At 43.2% G+C, this 23,090-nt stretch overlaps 1 protein-coding gene across 1 annotated transcript; it reads left to right on the plus strand.

Annotated features, from left to right (window-relative positions):
• Positions 1-904: 904 nt before the first annotated feature.
• Positions 905-18,916, plus strand: LOC308463500 (uncharacterized protein). The gene is made up of 4 exons (XM_080981929.1): positions 905-1,278; positions 2,843-3,007; positions 16,057-16,266; positions 18,311-18,916. Exons 1-4 carry the CDS (start codon positions 1,021-1,023, stop codon positions 18,542-18,544), a joined length of 867 nt encoding a protein of 288 aa, XP_080838055.1. The 5' UTR covers positions 905-1,020; the 3' UTR covers positions 18,545-18,916.
• Positions 18,917-23,090: the final 4,174 nt, after the last annotated feature.

The raw sequence follows: 23,090 nt of genomic DNA on the forward strand, positions 1-23,090 counted from the left end.
TGTTCTTAACCTGAGGTACCACTTTAGCTAATGGGGCCTCCCACTGCTGCCGCGCCGCTGGAGCACAATTTCTGTTCTCATCCTGAAGCAAAGTTCTTAACCCGAGGTACTATTTCTGGGTTAGCGGAGTCTGTAACCTGAAGCGTCTGTAACCTGAGGTACCACTGTATTTCTGGTGCCTGGTGAAGTATTTCCCCAAGCTTTAATTGATATATATATATATATATATATATATATATATATATTAACATGCTGAAAGGGTAAGTGAATTGGTAGAACTGGAAGGGACTCCGAGGGTCATCTAGTCCAACCCCCTTCAATGTACAAAATCTCAACTTGTGGTCCTCCATCCAATTTGAAACCATATTGAACTCTGCTTAGCTTTACAAAAGTGATAGCAGTTATTTTTATTGCTGCCGAATTGCTATATTTTAGCATTACCTGTACTTATATATTTGCTGTTGTTTTCTTAAACTGTCCTAGCAGCTCTGCTGGAGGGTGGTTATACATTTTTCAAATAAATAACATATATGAGTGAACAGTTGTATAATTCACAATTTTAAAAAATAGATGGGTTGCAACTTCAATAAATTAGAAATGTATCAGAACACCAGTGCATTATCTAATGCTTGTATGCGTATATGGTCCTTAAGCTACAACAGCCATACTGTATTAATAACTTTTTTTAAGTAATGCTGATATATTTTAAAGTGTACGCTTGCAAAAAGGAGAGAGCGCGCATACTTCGGGGACGGGGAGCGGGAGGATCCCTTCTCAAGTCAAGAGCGGGGCATGCCGCGTTACACAGAGGGCAAGCAGTTCACATATCCGCCTGCCCAAGTCCCCCAAATTTGGAGGTTCCTTCCTAAGTTTCTATTCCTTCAGTTTGCCCACTATTATCCACGCCTCCCCGGGATAAAAGCCTGGCAGCTCCGCCTCCTCCCTCCGCCTGCCTTTCACTCCCCGGATCGCTGCCCCGCGAAGCAGTTCTTCTTGAGAGACCCGGTTGCAGGCGAGAAGATGGCAAGCGGCGCCCACTTCCCTCTGCCCGGCCAGGCCAGCGGCGGGCTGCCGCGCTACGAGGAGCTGAAGGACGAGCACGACATGGCCATCCTCGACCCCGCAGGCGCGTCGCCTGGCTCCACCGTGATCCACATGCACAACCAAAGCCAAGTCTGCGTGGCGCCTCCCCGCGACCATATCTTGTGGTCGATCTGCACCATGATGTACTGCAACTTCTGCTGCCTCGGGTTCATGGCCCTGGTCTTCTCGGTTAAGGTGAGAAGGGCAGGATGGACGAGAGCAACGCCGTCCATGGGACGCTCCCACCCCTTCCTGCTCCACGCTCCATTTTTCCCCCTCGTGGGTGGGGGAGGGGGCGTAAAGCCGGCGGGACGTGATCAGGACTTTTTTTAAAAAAAACGTTTTGGGTGCTCAGAAGTCCCTCCAGCCATCCTAGGAGCCCTCTCCTATCCGTGTTTACTCGGAAATGAGCCCCGTTGACATCGATTGAACTTTTAAAAGTATCTGTAGGGTTGTTGCTTCGCTTGCTAGAGGGAGAAGGGGAGACATTAATCATGGCCTTTCATTGGCAAGAAGCAGGGGAATGACGGCATTGTTTCTTCTTTCCCAAGCTTTCAGAGCCGAGTTTTGGGTTTAGATTTAACCCATGGGGTAAAGTATAGCTTTAAACCGGGCCCCCTTATGCCTTTGAGCCAAAACTCAGCCCAGGCTACAAAGTCTGGCGGATCAAGCTAGGCTGTGACGCGTCCATGTGTCAGCCCTGTGTTGATGTATAAAGCTGGGGCGGGGGTCTTATTTCCTGCAAGGAAAGGGGCATGGGAGGGGAGGGAAACCTTTCCCCCAGTTGGCTCACTTCCAACACTGAAATTGCCTGGGAGGAAAGGTTTTTAAACAAGGGAGCACAGTGAGGAAAAACAGCATTTTGCCCACCCCCCTGCATCATCTTGTGCGTGTCTGCATGTGCAACACGTGGGGGGGGGCGGGGAACACCCATCCATCTGGCTTTATGTATATAAAAATGGGCAACCTTAAGGGACTGATCAGGCAGCTGCAGCCTAGCAGTACCACAGCATCGCTCCGGTTTACATTCCAAACTCAGTGTCTGTGCCCTTGCCTTCCACTGGTGGTAGGGAGCCTCAGTCAGTAGAACATGAGACTCTTAATCTCAGGGCAAACGTTAAGTTATTGGGCTAGATGACCCTCGGGTCAATTCTATGATTCTATGAAATGTGGAGGGAAGTTGCTAGGGCAGGGCAAAAGCTAGCTGGTCTCTAGGAAACTTGGAATTCAGTTCTTAAATTTGCTGGTCACCTGCTCTGATTGTTGGGCAGCCTCTTTCTCCACAGCCTAGCACTGAAAAACAAATATCTAAGACTATCTAAGCCCCTGAGGTAGGTGTTTTCTACACTTAAATAGTAGAAAACTTCGTTGTGCATGTAGCTTAACACAGAAGAGTCAATGACCAAAAACCAAGTCCATTTATCATCTGCAACACGGATTTTTCTTTTAGACTGCTTTGTGTGATTGCAACATCTGTGGGATTTCCCGCCTATCATCTTAACTTTAATATGCAAAAATAATGATCTGCAAGGGCAACAACAGACCAATAAGCCACATGACATGAGAGACATAACTAACAACTGGCATAGTGACATCCTTTCTGGTGTGTAAAGATCGGGTTCTTCTCATAATTTGGCTGCTGCTTATCAGATAATAAGATCGTATAAACCCAGAGGTGTGGGAGCAGCTCTGCACAAGCAGCTTATCTTCTAGCTTGATTTTAATCGCTGACTTTTGTTTCTTTCTTCTTTCTAAACAGGCAAGAGATCGCAAAGTGGTTGGTGACCACAGTGGAGCTCGCAGCTATGGTTCTACTGCCCAGTGCCTCAACATCACAGCTGTGACCCTGTGCATTGTGCCCATTGTCATTGTCATCATCCTGCTAGCAACAGGGGTTTTCACTCTCCAATTTCATAATGGTTATTAGGAAGCCTATGGAGAACCATGTCACAGACGGGTTTCCCTTGTAAAACCACTCACTGCCTTTTCCCTTGCTGCCAAGGTTCCCACTCAAGTCACTTTGTTTGTGGGTAATGGTGATGTTTTGCTTTCCAATGACACGGGTGTGTAGCTGGTCAAAGAGCAGCCCTTATATTAAGAATATGGTACTTCCAGTGATGTCTCTCGAGTGCTTGCCAAGACGGAGCTGGATAAGCATCAATTTCAAGAGTTGCCATGCTGAGAATTGTGCATTAGAGGGATTCCCCCCCCCCCCAAAAAAAAAATCCACATGGCTCTAGTGCCTCTTCTCTCAAGTTATTTTCCTAGCATCCAGTTTTCTCTCTTGCTGGTACACATGGGGACCAAGTGACATGAAGATTCATCTCCTGTTCCTGATGCAAGGAAGACAAATTATCCAGTATTTACACCTACACACACTTCTTTGTAATAAGAGATGCTTGTAGAGTTTGGTTTTTGCAACACTATCACCGTAATACATTTGCTTAAAAATATATTAAAAAACAAGCTTGTGGAGCTTTTGTTCTTGTACATGTTTATTAACAAAGAAGCTATGCACACCCCAAACAGAGGGGCTACAAAATGAGTTCCAGTTGTAAGGATAATAGTTTCCTAGGATGTGTTTACACTCCAAAGCCGTCCAAATAATGTTCTTTTGCCATGGTGACTATGGCTGTGCTGGTGTTACAGGGAAACAATTAAATGGTGCCTGTGACAAGAGTGCAAGCAGAGTTACAAGTCTTGCTGCAGTTATCTGCCATTTCTACCCCCAAAGACAAAGGCTGCATTCATCCTCTCGGTGCTTGGCTACCTGCTTCTAATTACAGTGGTACCTCTGGTTACATACGCTTCAGGTTACAGACTCTGCTAATCCAGAAATAGTGCTTCAGGTTAAGAACTTTGCTTCAGGATAAGAACAGAAATTGTGCTCCGGCAGCAGGAGGCCCCATTAGCTAAAGTGGTGCTTTAGGTTAAGAACAGTTTCAGAATAAGAACGGACCTCCGGAACGAATTAAGTACTTAACCCGAGGTACCACTAAAAACAAACTTTAGCTATCACAAAGAGGCAGGTCTAGCCTTCTTCCCAGCCATGTGGCAATAGATGCCCAATTGTACAATTAAAAAAATCGAAGTATTCTTAAATTGGAAAAAGCACAGCATCTAGAGTCCTAGTTGTAGGTGAGTGGGAGACTGGACTGAGTAAAGATGTAAGGAGATTCAGTGATGAGTTGTAGTAGGTTTCATGATGCTATATCATGATGCTATATCATGATGCTATACCAATTACTGGGGAGGGTGTCTCACTGGAGGTCTTTCAGATAGAGGCTGGACAGACAGGTCGGGTGCGGGGGGGGGAATCTAGCTCTGCATTAGGCAAGGAACTTGATCTGGCAGTGCATGGGATTTTGGCACCTGAGGCAAACCACAAAATAAAGTGACCCACCCACCTGCACCCCAGCCAGGGAAGAAAGAGTAAGTGAAGTTCTACATTGGGAAGGGTGGGGGAATCAAACCAACCTTACTGATGTGGAAATCAAAGTGGTGAAGGGCCCCCACTCTGAATCGTGCTGGGCAGATGCAAAGCCCAGGAAACCCCAGAGGGCAACCCTCACCATTTCCTCCCTAGGGGTGCAAGTTGACCAGCAGTGCCTCCTATTTGCTTAGAGGCTGAATTGCAGCAGGAGGGGGTGGAGTGGCCACCAAAGAGGCAGTAGATCTGGCCTCCAAGGAGTGTATACCAGCAGTGAACAATACATTCCTTAGATGCTGGATCTGTGGATCCTGCCACCTGAGGTGGTTGCCTCACCTTGCCTCATGGGTGGGCTGGCCCTGTTAAGAGGCATTTAAAATTATGTATGGTGTGGATTGATACCTCCCCAACCCCCTGCTTTGCTCATAACACCAGAACCTAGCTCACCGGGTGAACCTAAATGGTGGGAGATTTAGGACAAACAAAAGGAAATACAGTTTTGCATAAAGTATGTTAATTTAATGAATTTGCTGCTACAGATGATGTCCAAGAAGTGGAGACTGGACATATAGCCTTATCCTCTGTCAGTTTCTCTTAAGATCTTTTAAAGTTGGTAGCCATCACTAGATCCCATGGGACACAATTGCACTTGTGACCAAAACTGACTTTCAAGCACATATGAAGCATATTTTCCCTGAAAGAATTCTGGGCATTGTAGTTAAAGGTTGATGGGATTTGTAAATTGCAGTGCCCAAAATTATTGGGGGGGATGTGCTTCAAAGGTGCTCTTAAAATGGGAGAAAATGTATTAAGGGGTGACTTCAATTACTCCACATAGGCAGGGTAAAAGCATATTCTCATGAAGTATAGAAGAAAGAGGTAGGGTGTCAAATATATGGATTAAGACAGATGCTTTTTAACTTGTTCATAAATGATCTGATGTTATGGCAGGTTAAGCAGTGAAGTGGCCCAATTCACCCATGGCAATTAGGGTCATAAAAACTGAAGCAGACTGGAGCGTGTCAAAATCTCTCTCCAAACCGGATTAAGGGGGCTAAAAAACGACACAGCGTTCAGTGTAAGTACGTGTAAATGATGCAATCCTTATTTGCAAATATTTACAGAACTTTTTGGCTCTTGAGGAGATGCAGGGCAAAGTAATGACCTTGTACTTTGTGACTGAACAAATGTAGAATGAGGGGCGCTTTCCCCTATCAGCAAACATCTATATTATAAACTGTCCCATGATCCTCAGATGAAGGGAAGTATAGAAATTTAATTAATAATATAAACAGCATCAACTTTTCAATTGCAGTGGTATCTCAGGTTACAGACGCTTCAGGTTAGACGCTTCAGGGTACAGACTCCACTAACCCAGAAATAGTACCTCAGGTTAAGAACTTTGCTTCAGGATGAGAACAGAAATCGCAAAGCGGCAGTGGGAGGCCCCATTAGCTAAAGTAGTACCTTAGGTTAAGAACAGTTTCAGGTTAAGAATGGACCTCCAGAACGAATTAAGTTCTTAACCCGAGGTACCACTGTAAATGAAACCATATTACACACAAAGCAAACAAAATGCTTTGTGCTAAATAGCACAAGGAAGAAATAGAACCATGTGGGGACCATGGAAACAACCACAATGTTGGATAGGAGTCTCTCACTCGCACCCCAAAACCACTTTCTGAACTACCCTCTGCACTGAGGGCTGGAACCATAGCAAAAAAACGCACTCCTCAGTAGTTCGGAAGGTCATCAGGGTTGATAGTGCAGAAAAGTGGCAATAAGTTCAACACAATCAATATGGCTGCATTTCCCCTGGTTCAGTTCCCAGTGTGCATTGTCACCAAGGTAACCCAAGCGGTAATGCTCATGACTGAGAAAAAGTCTGGCAATGAGACATGTTGAAGAACCTTGACCAAGAATGGAAAGTGGAGACTTTGCTAGATTCAACATGGTGGGATTCTGAGAGAGCTTCTTTAAGAGAAGTATTACTATTGCTGCCTAAGTAGCTGGAATAATGCCCCCATCACCCACTCAACCAAGCCAAATTTATTGTGGGTTTCCCAGGGGCATTTGGTTGGCCACTGTGGTGAACAAGATCCTGGACTAGATTGGACCAGCAGATCTCTCACATTGTTAACTACACGCTGTGATAATCATGGCAGCCCTGTGGTGTGTTGTCACTCTCAAAAATATGCAGCACACCTTATTCTGGGTCCTGATGTGTGATGCTGGTAGTAAAGCAGCAAACTTTGCTAAATAGGGGTTGGGAGGACATATTTTGACACCCTTTAAATTGGTTCGTACATGCTGCTCATCACCTGATGACTGCAGCATGAAGCAGTCAGTTGGGTCTGTGAATAAGTCATTGCAGATCAGAGAAAAGAAAATACACAACACCTCAGGCACAAGGCCTTTCAGTGGAACCCATTCACACATTCATCTGTGAGTCATCAAGAACTGCTGTGTAACGAAGTGATAAACAATCAAATTATATCCATACATATGTAAGCTGGATCATAACGAGCAATCAGTTATATTCTCCTGGCTACATGGCAATAGCTTTAGTTATCAAATCACTGTTTGCAACTGAGCCATTGATAGGAGATATTTTCATTTCCCCCGTTTTCCAAAACAGTCCTTATTCCAGAACAAAATAACTTCACAGACTGAAAGGTGAGGGAGAATAATCACTTCCTTTCCATGTCTGTCAACTTCAATGGAAAATGCTCAGTACTCACTAGCACAAATTATGTTAACTTTTGATATGGCAACTCAGTATCAGAGGGTGGGGGAGTCTACAAAGAAAAGCCTTTTGCTAGCCTGACCTGAAGGACAGAAGAGAATGTAGAGAAGCACAGCCAAATGTAGCCCACCAGCTATGAATGGGGAGGGTGCCCATTTTGATGCTTTTTTAGGATGGCAAAAATAAGACTTGGGTGCTGAACACCTGGCATGCCACAATATGTTACCTTGTTTGCTTGGTGCACCATAACTTATGCAGGCATGGGTTAAACTTATTTGTAGTAACAACTGAATAGCTGAATAACTGAGGGAGAGGGAGAGGTTGGGTGAACAGCCAATTTTTTCGGAGAAAAGCTGGAATTAATTACACATAAATCCTTATCTGTATAGTCATGGCTGGTTCCTTTGCTTTTGAGCTTTGGGAGTTGCAGGAGTCATCAGACGGCCAAATCTTTGATCAACAACTTTTCTGTCCGATTTTCTCTGCTCTGTTTAAAATATGGCAACCCTAGCTATCTATAAGATTTGGGTACTTTCCACCTATGCCCTCATCTGGTTAGGTGAAGTGATGGCCAAAGTGATGATGTTGCATGGTGTACGAAGAATGTATGAATGCTTGCTTGGACTTCAAACCATAATACTAGTAACTTCAGTAACTAATAACTAATAATTTATTTAAAAAGTTATCCAATTAAAAGGTATCTGGAAAGCTAGTCAGGCTTTCCTTTTAGAAATGTGTTCCAAAGTGGAGTCTTGTATATTCTGTTATATTTTACTCCAGGAAGACCCATTTATCCTAAATAGAACCCAGTAAGACCAACATGTATATAGAAAATTTTTTTTTAGAATGTGATCCCATTGAGATCCCAAGATTAAATTTTGCAGGAAGCTCTTAGAAATATGAAATAATCAATACATTCTGGGGGGAAATTTAAACATATTAATTTTTAATCACTTTTATAATTTTTAAATTATGCATATTAACTTTAAAGTAAATCCATCGTGTGCCATATCATATTAAAGCTCATGAAGTTCTGAAGAGATTGGTATTTTTAATTTTGAAATATCTCAATTCTGGGCTGAGCTTTTAAGGTTTTTGTGTAGTCTGGCAAGGCCAAAATTGTCAATTAAAAAAAGAAATCAAACCCTCATAACTCAAAAACAATATGAGATTTTTAAAAAATTCAGATTCAGACTTGCTTCTGATCATTCAACAAGTGTACAAAATTTTAAGAAAATTGAACCACTTGATATGGAATGACCTACTTGGTACCCCTGGAATCTCACACTCCTTGAGAATTGGGTAGTGTGTAACAATATATTGCCTAACCAAAAAGTTGACATCCCAAGAAAAGACACGGGATTGTTAGGATTATATATGGCTTGTACCTGGTTGGAGACGAGCGGAGTTCTCATTCATGATTGACCAACTGCCCCCCCACCTCTTCTAAGATTCCTGATGCCCTAGCCTTTTCTCTATTGATCTCCATTTGCTTTGTGAGCAGGGTTCATCTGTTGCTGCCATTTAAATGCAGGGCAGTGGGGAACATGAACACACACACACACACACACACACACACACACTGCAATGATACACAAGGACCCTGTGTAGACAGCTCAGGTGCACTTTGCTCCCCAATCTTCAATTGCTATGGATTCACAGTTGGTGCAGAACAGCCTCCCTGTCATGGTGTTCCTAGGAAATGTCTCTACCCATTTCATGCCTAGTCTCTACTTGAGTCCATAGAAAGGAGAACTCGAAGCAGAAGAAAAGGACCTGGAACAGACCCAAGTTCACTAGTCCTTCTCCTTTCTGCTGTGAGGTTTCTGGTGCAATGAGAGGATGCCAGTATCTTTACACCTGTAAACACACTGGAAACCGTGGACCAGGTGAGGAGAAGCCGAAAACACGCTGGAAGACTGTGTTGGGGCTTCCCATATCTACTATTGTGGGCTGCAATATTGCCAACCTCCTTTTCTGCTCCAGGCCTTGGAGCGTGTCACAAAGGCTTATGCATTGTCCCTGTGCATATTCAGAATGGATTGCATGAAAAGAATTCTCAGCACCATAATCCACTGCAGTTGGGCAAAGCATACCCTGTGACTGCCTCTGCAGATAAACTGGCAATTCTTGGAAACTATTGATTCTTATTTACTGAGCAACACTGCAATTCACCACGTTAGCCTTGGTTCCAACTGGTCCTCCCTCCCCTCCCTAATAAAGGAAGGAAGAAAGCAGGTCAACACATGTTCAAATTCATGTTTATATTTACAGAAATATTTTCTTTTGGCTACCTGGTACTTGAAGCTTTGAATTCTGGCAAACTGTCCAACTTAACTATCATCATGGGGATCCATAGGATTTTTTTCCAGAAGAGAGCAAAGTAATGTTTCAAACAAATGTAACTAATGCCTGACCAGGGGAGAGGCGTGGGAACACCCAGCCTCTGAAAAACTTGTACTCCATCCAGCTATAGCCCTCCTTTGTTTTTTAGTAGGTAGACCTGGCATCCAGACAACACCTCCCATTCACTGCTGAGACCCTCCGTTTCCCCCAAGTCCCTTTCACCTCCGGCAACTCTTAATTGCTGCTACACTCAATCTTGTAATCACCCCCACATTTCCTAGGGGAAACCCCCAACACACCAGAAAACCAACACTGAATTACATGCAGAGTTGTCTTACACTACTCTAACTTATTCCTCCAACCCCCAACAAAATGGGTATAACAATATTGGGTTTCTCTGCGGGGCCGGCATATCCCATGCTCAGTCACAGCTCTGCCTCCTCCAATATGGATACCATGATGGCTTTTTATCTGCATTAGCAGAGGAATTTCTAAAATGTTTACAAATTCAGGGGTTTAAGACCAGAGTTACAAAGAACTGCTGCTTTGGCTGCTACCTGTCGCTTCTGAGTTGATACACTATTCTCTAATCACAGCTGCACTAAAATTCTGGATACCTGAATTGATTTTATGAGGTGTGGCAATCACATCTTCACCAGGAAAGATCAACCTAAAAGGCTTTAAAATGAACTAAAAGTTTCCTTCTTCTTCTTCTAGGTGTTTCACTTTAGCCTTCTTTTCACTAATTCAGCTGGGAGGACCCTCCCGCCCAAGGCCTAATTAAACCTGGCAGGAGTCCAGAAGGCCATTTCCCCCCCACACCTGACATAGAGACCAGGAAGTTAGCTGAGTGATTCAGGCTGAGCTGTTTCACCGCCCTTGTTCTATTCAATGGGCTGTTCAGTAAAGTTTGGATGCATTATGCAAGAGTTGTAAGGAAATGATTACCACCTGCTGAGCGCTTTCTGCTTCTCTTGACCCTCAAGTCCAGCACCAACCAGGATGCTGACTGTGAGGCCACAGTTTCACCAACTAAGGAGCCAGACCAGATCAGGGGCTCACTCAACCTGCAGTTGGCAGGCAGAAACCCACTGAATTAGATAAAACAGCACCAGGGCCCCTCAAACTACAGACAGGAACCTCATGAGCAACTTCTCCTGGGCATGAGACTATAAAAAGCCTTGCTGATCAGCCCAGTGGCCCATCTAGTCTAGCACCCTGTTCTCACAGTGGCCTACCAGATGAACGCAGGTCCTACTTCCCATAGGCAGAAGCACTCTTCCCACCTGCAGCTCCCAGCAATTGGCATCCAGGGGCATGCCACCGCCAACAGTGGTGGCAGAGCATAACCAATGTGGCTAGTAGCCATTGATAGCCTTATCCTTTACAAAGCTGTCTCTAATCCTCTTTTACAGTTATCCAAGTTGATGGCCATCACTAGCTCCTGTAGGAGTGACTTCCATAGTTTAACCATGCACTGCGTGAAGAAGTTCTCTTCTCTCTGCTGATTCTTCCAACATCCTACTTCATTGGTTGTCCCCCAGTTTTAGCATGAGAGAGGGAACACACCAGGCGACAGGCCACAAAGCACAGGGAAAGTGCCTTGCCAGGGGACTGTCCCGCTAAGAGTTCTCCCAAAGGGGGAGTATCTTCAGAGCCACTTGGAGAGCCCACCCCACTTTTAAGGTCAGGGCTCTGCTCATCTCTTAAGTTTGTTTATTCACACTCCTGCCACCTAGCCTGCCCCAGAGTTTTCAAATCTTCCTCTCTTACTGTTTCTCTCTCCTTGGTAACTGCTTGCTGCTGAAGGAGCATACTGTATTTTGAATGAGTCTTCCGATAAGCTTTGTCTAAACAGAAGTGGAATTTATCAACAAAGAGATGCCCACTTTAAAACAAGAAGTTTTATAAAGGGGTCTGTTAATATATAATTCTGTATGCACTGAGTGTTAAAACAAGGCTATTGATTTTATGTTGAATTGAATGTTGTTTTGTTAAAGAAGATTGGTTTGGATTTCTAAAGGCTTGCTTGCTTCCTTGCTTGCTCTTTCTTTCTTTCTTTCTTTCTAAAAAAGAGATAGCTCTGTGTGTGTGTGTGTGTGTGTGTGTGTGTGCGCGCGCGAAGGCCAGTCTGGGACTTAGCAGATCCTCAACTGGCAATGAAAGCTTGTTTTCCTGTAGAGTGGAATCTCTGGAGAGTTGAGAACTCATACTTTCCAAGTGCCTCATTGAGGTGAATACATGGCTGACACAGGATTAATCAAGATAGGTTTCTCTCTTTTTGAAGCTCAAATTGAAATGCTGTGATGATACGCTTAGGCTCAAATGTTTCATGTAGCTTCTTTGGCCCATTAAGGTCTGCATTAAAAATGTCATACAGACTACTTCTGCTATCTCAGCCTCTATTGTAACATTGAGAACTTTGTGTGATTTGTCAGGAAAAGGTTCTCTGTGTTCCAAAATTATTTCCTACATATTAGAAATATTGGTTGCTCCTCTGTGGAGAGTGGAAGTAGGGTCAGGGGGGTGTCTTTGGCAGTGGGAGAAGGAATAGGTATGCTCGATCAGGGTCTGGGGTTCTAAGGGAGCCTGGAATACTTTGCTGGTTTTTAAGCAGAGGTTGGATGGACATCTGTCATGCATGATTTAGTTGAGATTTCTGCATTGCATGGGGTTGAACTAGATGGCCCTCAGGACTAGATTACCCACAATAAAACAGAACACCATCTAAGCAGTGCAAAAGAACATGACAATTAATCCAGACTCTCTAAAGCAGTCCACTTCCACACTTTCTTATGGGATACAAGCCCACATGAACCATGTTTGACATTCCCTTCCTGCTTGATACCATAAACCTGGTATAAATGATATATTAGAAACCTTGTTGATCTCAGCTTTTAAGATCTATCAAATTGCAATTATTGTCCCCCATTTATATACCTTTTAGGTATTTATCATGAAACCAAAGTACCAAACAAGGACAGGAAGTTTTGAAGAAGCTACCACAGCTGCTGCCAGTGTAGAGCTGAATTTAACAGATGAACAAAGGACGCCACTGTACAGCCCCTTGAAACTGAAAAAAGCATACCACAGAGTGTTGTCATAAGTTCAGATGGAAAAGGTCAGTCTATCTGCTTTCTCACAAATGAAATCTCTGGGTTTCTCTTCTTTCCCCATAGCTCACAAAACAAGAACAGCTTTGATGGCAGAAATTCTGTCAGTTTCACAGACTGCAGCGCATTTATTATAGTAGCCAAAGTTCAACCTAAATAGCTCTGCTTCTGGCCTGGGCTTCTGAAAGATTATGTTTCATTAGTTTCTACTTAGTCTCCTAGAATAAGGGTGCAATCCTGTACTCAGGATCTGCTGGTTGAGGAGCTGTGTTGGAAGCTCCACCAGCAGTGAAAGCAAATGGGATGGGGTGGGGTGGGGGTAGAGCACGCTCATTCTAACACATTACCCCTCCACATATTTGTTAACTGACTACATCCTGCTAAGATTCAGAGCCAATCTGAAAGCAGCATCTATTATGTTTTTCAGATCATCTGTAATCACAAACACACACATTATATCATATATCAGAATTATTCCAGGAATAGAAAAACTACAAAAACCAAGGGTGTTCTTCTGCCAATGCAACGGTTTGACATCACCCCCCAGAGGAGTCTCTCAAGACAAACGGTTGCCAACAACAACAACATTAATCTTCCCACTATTATAATCTCAGGAAACAGCCACGGCCCTTTCCTTTGCTCCGATTGTCCTTTTCCTGCAAGACTAGTACTGGGCTGACCACAGCTGCTGTAGGAGATGTAGCACTGCACTGGAGACAGGGTGTTTACCGTATTTTTCGCTCCATAAGACACACCTGACCATAAGACGCACCTAGTTTTTAGAGGGGGAATGCAAGAAAAAAAATATTCTTTAAAGGGAGCACTGAGCAGAGCCTGTATGCATCCCAGGCATAAAGCGCTCCCTTTCACGAGCCACGTGGAGCATGTGTGTGGCGCTTGTAGGCTTTTCCCCAAGGAGAGACAAGGGCATCCTGTCACTGACACACACGCTCTGCTTAGCTCTTTAAAGGGAGTGTGGCTCTTGCGGGCTTTTAAAGGAGATGAGGGAAGGGACAGAGCTGCGCGCTCTGTCCCTTCCCCCATCTTCCGCAAAAGCCAGCAAGAGCCACACGCTCTTTAAAGGGAGCGCGGCTCTTGCTGGAGGTGGGGGAAGGGACAGAGCGCGGCTAAGCCAGAAGCTAGAACAGCAAGAGGGATTGCCGTGCAGCGATCCCTCTCGCTGTTCTGGCTTCTGGGATAGCTGTGCAGCCTCTTCAGGGCAGCAGGATGAAGGCTCCCCGCTGCCCTGAAGAGGCTGCGCGTGGCTAAGCCAGAAACTAGAACAGTGAGAGGGAGCGCTGCACAGCAATCCCTCTCGCTGTTCTGGCTTCTGGGATAGCTGAGCAGCCTGCATTCGCTCCATAAGACGCACACACATTTCCCCTTACTTTTTAGGAGGGAAACAGTGCGTCTTATAGAGCAAAAAATACGGTAACCCTTTTCTCCCATGCAATTTCCCCAAACTTTTTTTATATCTGCAGTGGGGGTTGGGGAGAAACATAGGCACAATATGTGTATCTGCTGTTCTTGTGGGGTGGTGGTGCAAAAAGACAGTAAGACTCTCTCCCCCCCTTTACTGTTGAGCAGAAGAGGGAATTTCAGTTTGTAATGTCAGTTGAAACTCTCTCTTTTATACAACTATTAAAGGTACAAGCACCGTTTCTTTTGCACTGGGCTACCCTAATTTCTTCCACTGCAAAGCTAAAAGCACTTTCTTCAGGGTGATTCAGATTGGTCTTCTCTATACATGGTGCTTTGAGGAAAATCAGTCCCACACACCTTAATAATTAAGATCACATCCTCACATCAGTTGAGAGATATGATCATGAATCTACCATGTCTTGTGTGGTTTGGTCATCAGGAGAATTCTTCACTGTAGCCCTGCCCTGGTGTTTTGTTTTGTAGCCTTTCAGCTGCTGCTGGAAAACGTTCTGCTTTATAAACATTTATCAGTTTTTATGATTATCTAAGGAAGTAAAGAACTGAACTCTGAGCCAAGTAAATGTTCTTTATTGAATCAGGCTAAAAAATATTTTCATGTGTACTCAGATTGTAGAAAAGAGCAAGCCTATGCAGGCTTGGATAGCTAGTTTCTAGATGTTTATTTTCTAATGCAGAGTTCTCAGCACTGGGAATAAAGTAACCTTTATAAAATATGAGCCTGCTTAAGCCCAGGACAAGGAAGCAGGAAAAAGGAAATATGCTTAATTGTGACAAATGTCAAAAGAGGTCCCAAATTAGACCTGAAATCTGAGTACTCCATGGACATGTTACAACAATAAGAAATTATCAGTATAACTATCTGACGTTCAGAAGACATCTGAAGGCAGTCCTGCTTAGGGAAGTTTTTAATGTTTGGTGTTTTATTGTGCTTTTAATTCTGTTGGGAGCCACCCAGAGTGGCTGGGGTATAAATAAATAATAATAATAATAATAATAATTAGCAAAAGTTTTTCAACCGCCAACTGGATATAGATAAATCAATAGGGCAAGAGAAAGGGACTTTTAACTAGATAATTAGAGCTGGGCAAAGCAGGAATAGTGTCATACAACCAGTGTTTTTTTCTAAATTGGCCAGTTAGTTATGGTAAGTATTTTTATTTATTTACTTGATTTAGCCCCCCCCCCCTACGCCCATGTGTCAGACCCTTTAGCTCCTCTTTTTGAAAGTAAAAGCAGGGTACAAGCGTTGAAATGAAACAATGCAGTGAAAGGCCTGCCTCCAGGGCTGGATTTAGGTTTGATGAAGCCCTAAGCTAGTGAAGGTAATGGGGCCCTTTATATGTCCAGCTGTCCTTTGTCAACAACAAATTGCTGCTGCTTTTTGTGCTGAATATATGCTATATGGTAATTTTAGGGAGCAGGCTAGCAGGTGGGGCCCATTACTTACATCATAGGAGCCTACACAACACAAAGCACTGTTGCTATATGTATGTTTTATTTTATTTGGTTTTTATCTTCTATTTTGGAAATGTACATCCAGTTTTTCCCCCTTTAAATTTTTTGGGGGACCCCAAGAGAGTGGGGCCCTAAGCTATAGCTTGTTTAGCTTATATGTAAATCTGGCACTGCCTGTCTCTATAGGAATATAGTTCCCCCTTTACTTTCTGACGGTAGTTCCCAAACTCCCCCTCCTCCTTCTTTTTTTTTAACACTACGCTAAAAGCTTGCTGGCGAATTACCAGTGTGTGTTTCCGAGGAGCAGGACAGAGGCCCCAGCTTCGTGCGCCAGAAGCCGCTCCTGACTAACCAGAGGCCGAGGAGACCCTCCCTCACCCTCACGGGCGGCGGGATCCTCTTCCTCCTCCTCTTCCTCAGCAGCCTCCCGCCAGCACTAGCAGCTCTCGGCCACCATGGAGCTGGAAAGTGCCATGGACGTCAACCTGAGGCCCTACAGCGTCGAGATGATAGGCGGCGACACCATCACGATCTGCCCTTACCCCTTCGTCGTCGAGCAGCCCAAGGACTACGTGCTCTGGTCGCTGTGCAACTTCTCCTTTATGAACGCCTGCTGCCTGGGCTTCGCGGCCCTCGTCTACTCCATCAAGGTGAAGGCGCCAAGAAAAGGCGGGAAAGCTCCGCCAGTAAATCCTCCGGCCGTGTTCCTTCCTCACCCCTCACTTTAGTGCCGCCGACGGCCCCCCCACCTCAAAATGGCTGGGCAATATTTTTGTCTGGCCCAGAATATATTGTACACCCCTGTTCTTGCTTCGTTTCCTGCCCTTGCTAGGACAACCCCTCGCTTTCCTCCACCCTTGACTCAGATCCTAGCGTTGCCCTTTCCAAGCAGCCTTTGTACTTTTCTCGGCGACTCTGGGAAAGTAGAAATCCAACAGCTGTGGCTCCCTGGTTCCCTTTGTGGTGGGAAAAGTATCACCTGTTGGATTTCTGCCAGTTACACAGGTATAAAACCCTGTGTGAAATGTGTTAAACTCTCAAAGTTCATCCCTGTCCGCTTTCCAAGGAATTTCCCACACCCCCCCCCCCAAGACATTCAAAGCTGTGGATTCATTGTGGAAAGTTTCCCATCTCCTGTAATTCCATATCCGCCACACAGAATACATACATTTCATTTTTAAAATCATTTTTCTACTAAAAAATGAGGTGTGGAGGACATATTTAGAGGCACATGGCCTGTTTTGCTTCAAAGTATTAGGATTCAGCAGTATAAATTAGTGACACTGAAGCAGTAGGCAAGGCTATTTAATTTTCATGTTCTCTAGCTTTGAGATGGATGAGTTTCAGAATACAGTTCATTCGTGTGTGTATGGGGGGAGAGAGCGCTAATACATCAGTTATATTAATAGGATTTTTGGTACATTTGAGAAGAAAATGCCCTCCAATCCCTCTTACCGCCTTAGTTATTAAGACACAGTCTTGGGCACTGTTTGGGGATTGATAGTTAATGTCTGCAGGGGTCTCCAGCTGTGGCACCTGTGGGCACAGTGACACCTTTGAAGTATTTTCTGGTGCCTTCAGCACCCCTGAGGCTCTTCCCGCTTACTGCCTCCTTCATCATAAGGCGGTAGTGTGATGGTGAGGGTTACTGTTTTCTCCCATGAAAGTACCTTTGAAGGAGAAAATTGGAAGCTTGACACTCACTTCCTCTTTCAGCTGTACCGTAAAGTATGTGTTTTTTCAAGGCTCAGGGTAATTTTACTAGATTCAACTTTTACACAGATCCCTTGGGAAAGTGAGGTGTGTGCATTGTTTGTATGCGGATCTGTGTTTTGCGAAAGTGGGAAGTGAGAACAGATGGTCTTGAAATGGTATAATTTGTTTCTAGGTTCCTCTTCCAACAACGATCCCCTTGTTTCCTTTGACTAAACTGTAAAGATCACAGATCCAGTGGTCTCTGGATCTGAGACACATAATCTTACTGATCTCAACTTTTAATTCTTTATTTTTTTTACAAGGAATCTCCTTAAAACCACCATCAAATCATCGGTCACCTCTGTGTCCACAGATATAGTCTGAGATTTGTGGGTGGTTTTGTTGTCATCCTATGCAAAAATCATGAGGCTCCGTGTTTTAAATAAATGTTTTTTGAGGTAATAGGAAGCAACACACCTGTGATTGTTACTCTTCAGTCTGTCAGTGTAAGCTTTAATCATGAGGGTTGGGGTGTGTGTGGCTTGTATAAAATCATGCACATTCAAGAGGATCCATTTAAAATTTACTGGATCTGATTTTTGCTCATGGAAAAGTAAAGTGAATTTGAAGGTGGGCACATGTGCTTCTATCTGTCTTGGGAGAGAGGAAAACAGGAGTTGGTTCTTATTACAGTCTCAACGTTCCAAATACTTCCTTGGGCCTAGAAGGGTTGGTGGGCTCTCATTAAAAGAATATGAATGAAGACAGATGATGCTGAGGCTAGAATAGGATGCAACCTTTTGGGAAGCAGGAACTTTCATTTTGCACAATCCTTTGGTCACTAATAGCACTGAACAGGAAACTGTAGATTTGATTATGATTACACAACAGCCATGGAAAGTCCATTTGAGCTTTAGGTGTTGTAAGCATGTGCAAATGTTTCCAATGTTAATTCTCATTTGTTTGTTTGTTTGTTTGAAAAAATTCTCTCCCCTGCAGGCAAGGGATTGTAAAGTCGCTGGAAATGCTGAAGATGCAACTAGATATGGCAAGAGAGCCAAGATTCTGAATATCGTTGCAATAGTTCTGGGTGTCTTGTTGTTCCTTTTGCTCTGTGGCTTGATTGCCAGTGTTTTAATAGCTTTACAAGAAAGAGTCCAGAAGTTGTTTAATGAATACAAAACGAACATGGGGGATGTTTTTGGATCAGGGAGTGGATCTGGGGCATCCTAAACAAATCTTTAAGCACTGGCTATCCTTTCTTCTGCTTGTGAAAGTGCCTGCCTTGCTCGTTCATTTGCCAAGGCATGAGACCTTCTGCAAAGCAGTACTACTCGCATTTATGAAGATGTACTGCCACTGATTGCCTACCATCCAGTTTGAGATGTTTATTGAAAAAAATGCAATGCTTTTATGAGCGGTGATTTCTCTGTCCCAAGCTCTGGATTTGCAACATTTCCAGTTCTGTTACTCATGGGAAGTGCCATATTCATCTGGTTTTTCAGTATTTTGGCAAGTCTCCAATTCAGTATGTGTATTAGAGCTTTCCTTTAGTGAAATTTTACATTTGATGTGAATTCTAAGAAAATAAAACATATTTTGTTATTTGGTGTAAAGTTACTCTGTTAATCACCCAGTAGAGGGGCATCTTTTCCAACTGGCAGTTTGTTGAGCTCCACCAAGACCCAGCCAGCTCCTCTTCCAATGTTGACAACCTTGGCTGTCTCCTCCATTGAAAATGAGGCTTTCACACTACTTCCTACGGCCTGTGGAATTGGACGGAGCTCTGGCAGGAAGAAAGAGAATGCCAAACAGTGAAGCAACAACCGTGTAGTGTGGTTGGCTTTGCTGCTCATTTGGTTTTTCCGCTTGTTCACCTGTCCAGGTAAGAGGATACTGCTAGTTTGGCCCAGCTCAGATAACTTGTTTCTTGTGGAAATCCAGCCCAGGACTAGAGAAGGATGAGAGAGGAAAAGCTTTTAATCACCCCTTCTCCGTCTCCCTCTGACTACACAATGTTGTCCAGATGGGGAAGCTTGCACACTTGACATGTGAAGGGGGTGGGACAAAAGGAGTTACTCAGAAATCCAGCAAAGATGAGGATAGCAAAGTTTTGGTGCTGGCAGGTGGCTGGAAAACGCAGATGAAGAGATGGACAGAGGAGATTATAGGGTTGGATGGGAAGGTGAGAAGGGGGGCACACTAGAACACAATCTATTTGGGAACTCTTTGAATACAGGCCACTCACTTTTTTTGGAAATTATTCTCTTTATTTCTGCGAGGCCAAGAGATGGGTCTTGTCGTCTGGACAACCTGGACATCCATGCACACTGCCCAGGCTTCTGTCCTGGGGAGGTTACTTCAGTGCTGCTAACATAGCGGTTTGACTTCATCCTCAGAGGCACACTCCATTGTCTCTTGAGAAAGACAGATGCCAACGACAAGAACAAGAGTACCTAGGAAGCTAGTGTTGAGTGTGAAAAATGGGATCTTTATTCCCTCTATATTAATTTGCTTGAATGAGAAAAGGGATGGTGTCTGAAGAGTCAGAACCACACCAGACAAAATCAATTTAATAATTGACAAATGGTGAAAAATTGTAGATATTCATTAAAAACAGTGATGCTGTTGTATCAAACAAAGACATGTTGCATTAAAGGCCAAGTCTGTGACCATTTAATAAATTTTGTTACTGTTGTATTAAAGTATAATAACTGAAACATCTACAATATGGCTACAAGTAAATGATAAAAGAGTGAATGAAATCTGAAGCTAGTTGTATTAACTAATTCAGGTATATTAAGAGATCCTAATATGAGAGTGATCAGTGCAGCTTTACTTCTTTTTTTTTCTTTTTTTTTGAATAATTTTTATTAAGAATTTCAGCATAACAATTTATCAAAAACATATCCACATTCTCCCCCCCCCCAAAATTTTTCCCTCCCCAAGAATAACCCACCCCCGGACTTCCCTCAGCTCCTCTCTCTGGTTTTGTCAGCACATGTTATCTCTGCATATTATAAAATTGTAAAGATCCTTAAGTTATCTGTCTATATGTCACCAATAATAAATTTGTGTATGTTTATTCAAACCCTGCCAAGGAGTCCAGTTAATTTTGTTGTTTCTTTAAATACTTTGTAAAAGGTTCCCATTCTTCTTTAAAGTCACAGTTGTCCTTATTGTGCAATTTGTGTGTCAATTTCACCAGTTCCGCATAGTCCATCAATTTCCCTTGCCACTGTTCTTTTGGCAGGATTTCTTTGTTCTTCCATCCCTGTGCTATTAAGACTCTTGCCGCCGTTGTTGCATACATAAATATGTTATTCATTTTCCTTGGCAGATATTTTCCTACAGTCCCTAACAAAAATGCTTCAGGCTTTTTTACAAATGTTAATTGGAACATTTTCTTCAACTCATTATATATCATTTCCCAGAATTTTTTACTTTCACTACAATCCCACCACATATGGTAGAATGTCCCTTCTTTTTCCTTACATTTCCAACATACATTTGAACTAGTTTTGTACATTCTTGCTATCTGTACGGGTGTTATATACCATCTATACATCATTTTCATGTAATTTTCTTTCAGTAAAGAGCAATCAGTAAATTTTAAATCAGTTTTCCACAATCTTTCCCAATCTTCAAATATATTATGATCTATGTCTTGTGCCCATTTAATCATAACTGATTTCACCTCCTCGTCTTTTGTTTCCCATTCTAGCAGAATACTATATGCGCCTTTCAGCAACTTTACTTTCCCTTCCAGAACTTCCTTCTGAAATCTAGATGTCTTGTAACTGAATCCTTTCTTATTGTCTTTTTAAATCTCATGTAATTGCCAATAGTGTAACCAACTCTGAAAATGCTCTTTTATTTCCTCATAGTCTCTTAATTTCCATTTTCCTTCTTGGTCCTTTAACAAGTCAACATACGTGAGCCACTTTCCTTTCTTTCCAAGTAGTTTGAGCAGTAAAGCTTCATGTGGTGAAAGCCACCAAGGGGTCTTGTGTTCTAGTAAAGTGCAGCTTTACTTCTTACACTTTCCCATTCAGCTAACGTTAAAACAAAAGCAATAAAACTGTATTAATATACTATAAAGAATTAAATGAATTATTCCAGAGAAAGCAATTCAGTTAGTTACTAGCTACACTTAATTCCCAGCATAAAATAAATTATATCTACAGTGGAAAGTCCAGAATTCTCAAGTAGTATTCCAGATAAGAAACAAAAAGTCCAACACTTTCAAACAAAAGTTATAGTTCTATAAGTAAAATTCGTATTACCAAGGGGCAAAAGAAAAAATTAAATTAGGAAGGATATAAGTAATAGAAGTCTAGTCATGGGTGTAGCCCAGGGCTTTTTTTTCCCAGCCAGAACACACTGGCAGACCCTGGATGGAAGTTGGCGCGGCACATGTTTTTGGCACTTTTTAAGGTAGCCCGATGTGGCGCATATTTTTAGTGCCCCCCCCCAAAAAAAGTTCAACAACTTTGGCACTGCCACCCTTAAAACAAGTAGAGAAATAAAAACACATAACTAACTGACCAACTGCATCACAGATAGCTCGTTTCTTTGCCCCCCAGCTTAAGTTCTGGCTACACTCATGAGTCTAGTCAGAGTTTTGGGCAAGATCTGTGAAAATGGACCTTGGAAGGAAGTAGTTTATGACAGATTCTTGGCCATGGAAACAGAAAAGCTGCAAAATTAAGAAAAGCGTGAAGAACTTAGATGGAAAATCAAAGAAGACATTGGTCAACATCAGAACCCCCAACGAATGGGGAAACTGTGTCTGAGAGTGTGTGAAAACGTACTTGGAAGCAAATAATTCCTCCCCTGAAAGGATTCAGTGTCACTCCATGAATGTTATCTTCTCACTAATGCAAGGACAAAAATGTTCCACTCTTGCGAAAGAAACAGCACCAAGAAAGCCAGAGATTATCCCACCCTTGTCTGTGTGTCAGTAGAAATTCTGTTGGCAACCGATCATAGTCGAAAACATTTCTTGCATTCTGACTGATTCTCTCTAGTTGCCCCCTAAATAATTTCCTCCTCTTTAAAATGTCCTCTATTAATTTATGATTTCAAGCAAGATCCTAGGTCTTATTTGTCTTTTAATCTGAATGCTTCAACACCCTTATTCAAAGTGATCAGTGGTGCCATTATCAACAGACCATTGGGAAGAAGTCTGAGGCCCCAGCCCAAATGGCCACCTGCGTAGCAACTGCTGCCGGTGCCTGGGGCGGGGCATGCCACCTGAGTGCTGTCTTATTTTTCAAATGGTGGACTGACTGTGATTGAATTATGTGAACTGTGAACTTCTGGCTACTTCAGATGACAACTTTGAGCTAAGCCTCACTTTCCACCCAAATTCTGACTGTGAAAAGTTAAAGTGCAGCTTATATTCACGACCATGCAGTATGCAGCCAGGAGCGTGGGGCAAACAGCACCAGGAATGCGGCAAAGTGGTGCCCACCCCGCATGTAGTCCTCCGTCCTCTCCCCTATTAGTGTGTGAAAGCAGTACAGATCCAATGATCTCCAGACAAGCACCTCCAGATGATGGAGATGTCAGATGCCATCCTGATGCCCAGGTGTCTTCACTTGGTCGCAAGTGGCCAATAGCCAGGTGCAAAATGTTCCTGGTGCCTGTTTAATTTAGAACATGACTTTATTATGATGTCAGAAGTAATTTCACAAGCTACTAAACCACCCACTAATCTTGAGAACCTAATAAGAACAACAGGTCATAACTGTAAAGGGCTACTGTCTATACTTTA

The sequence above is a fragment of the Podarcis pityusensis genome (assembly GCF_964106645.2).
Source record: "Podarcis pityusensis genome assembly, chromosome: 1".
Taxonomy (NCBI): Eukaryota; Metazoa; Chordata; class Lepidosauria; order Squamata; family Lacertidae; genus Podarcis; species Podarcis pityusensis.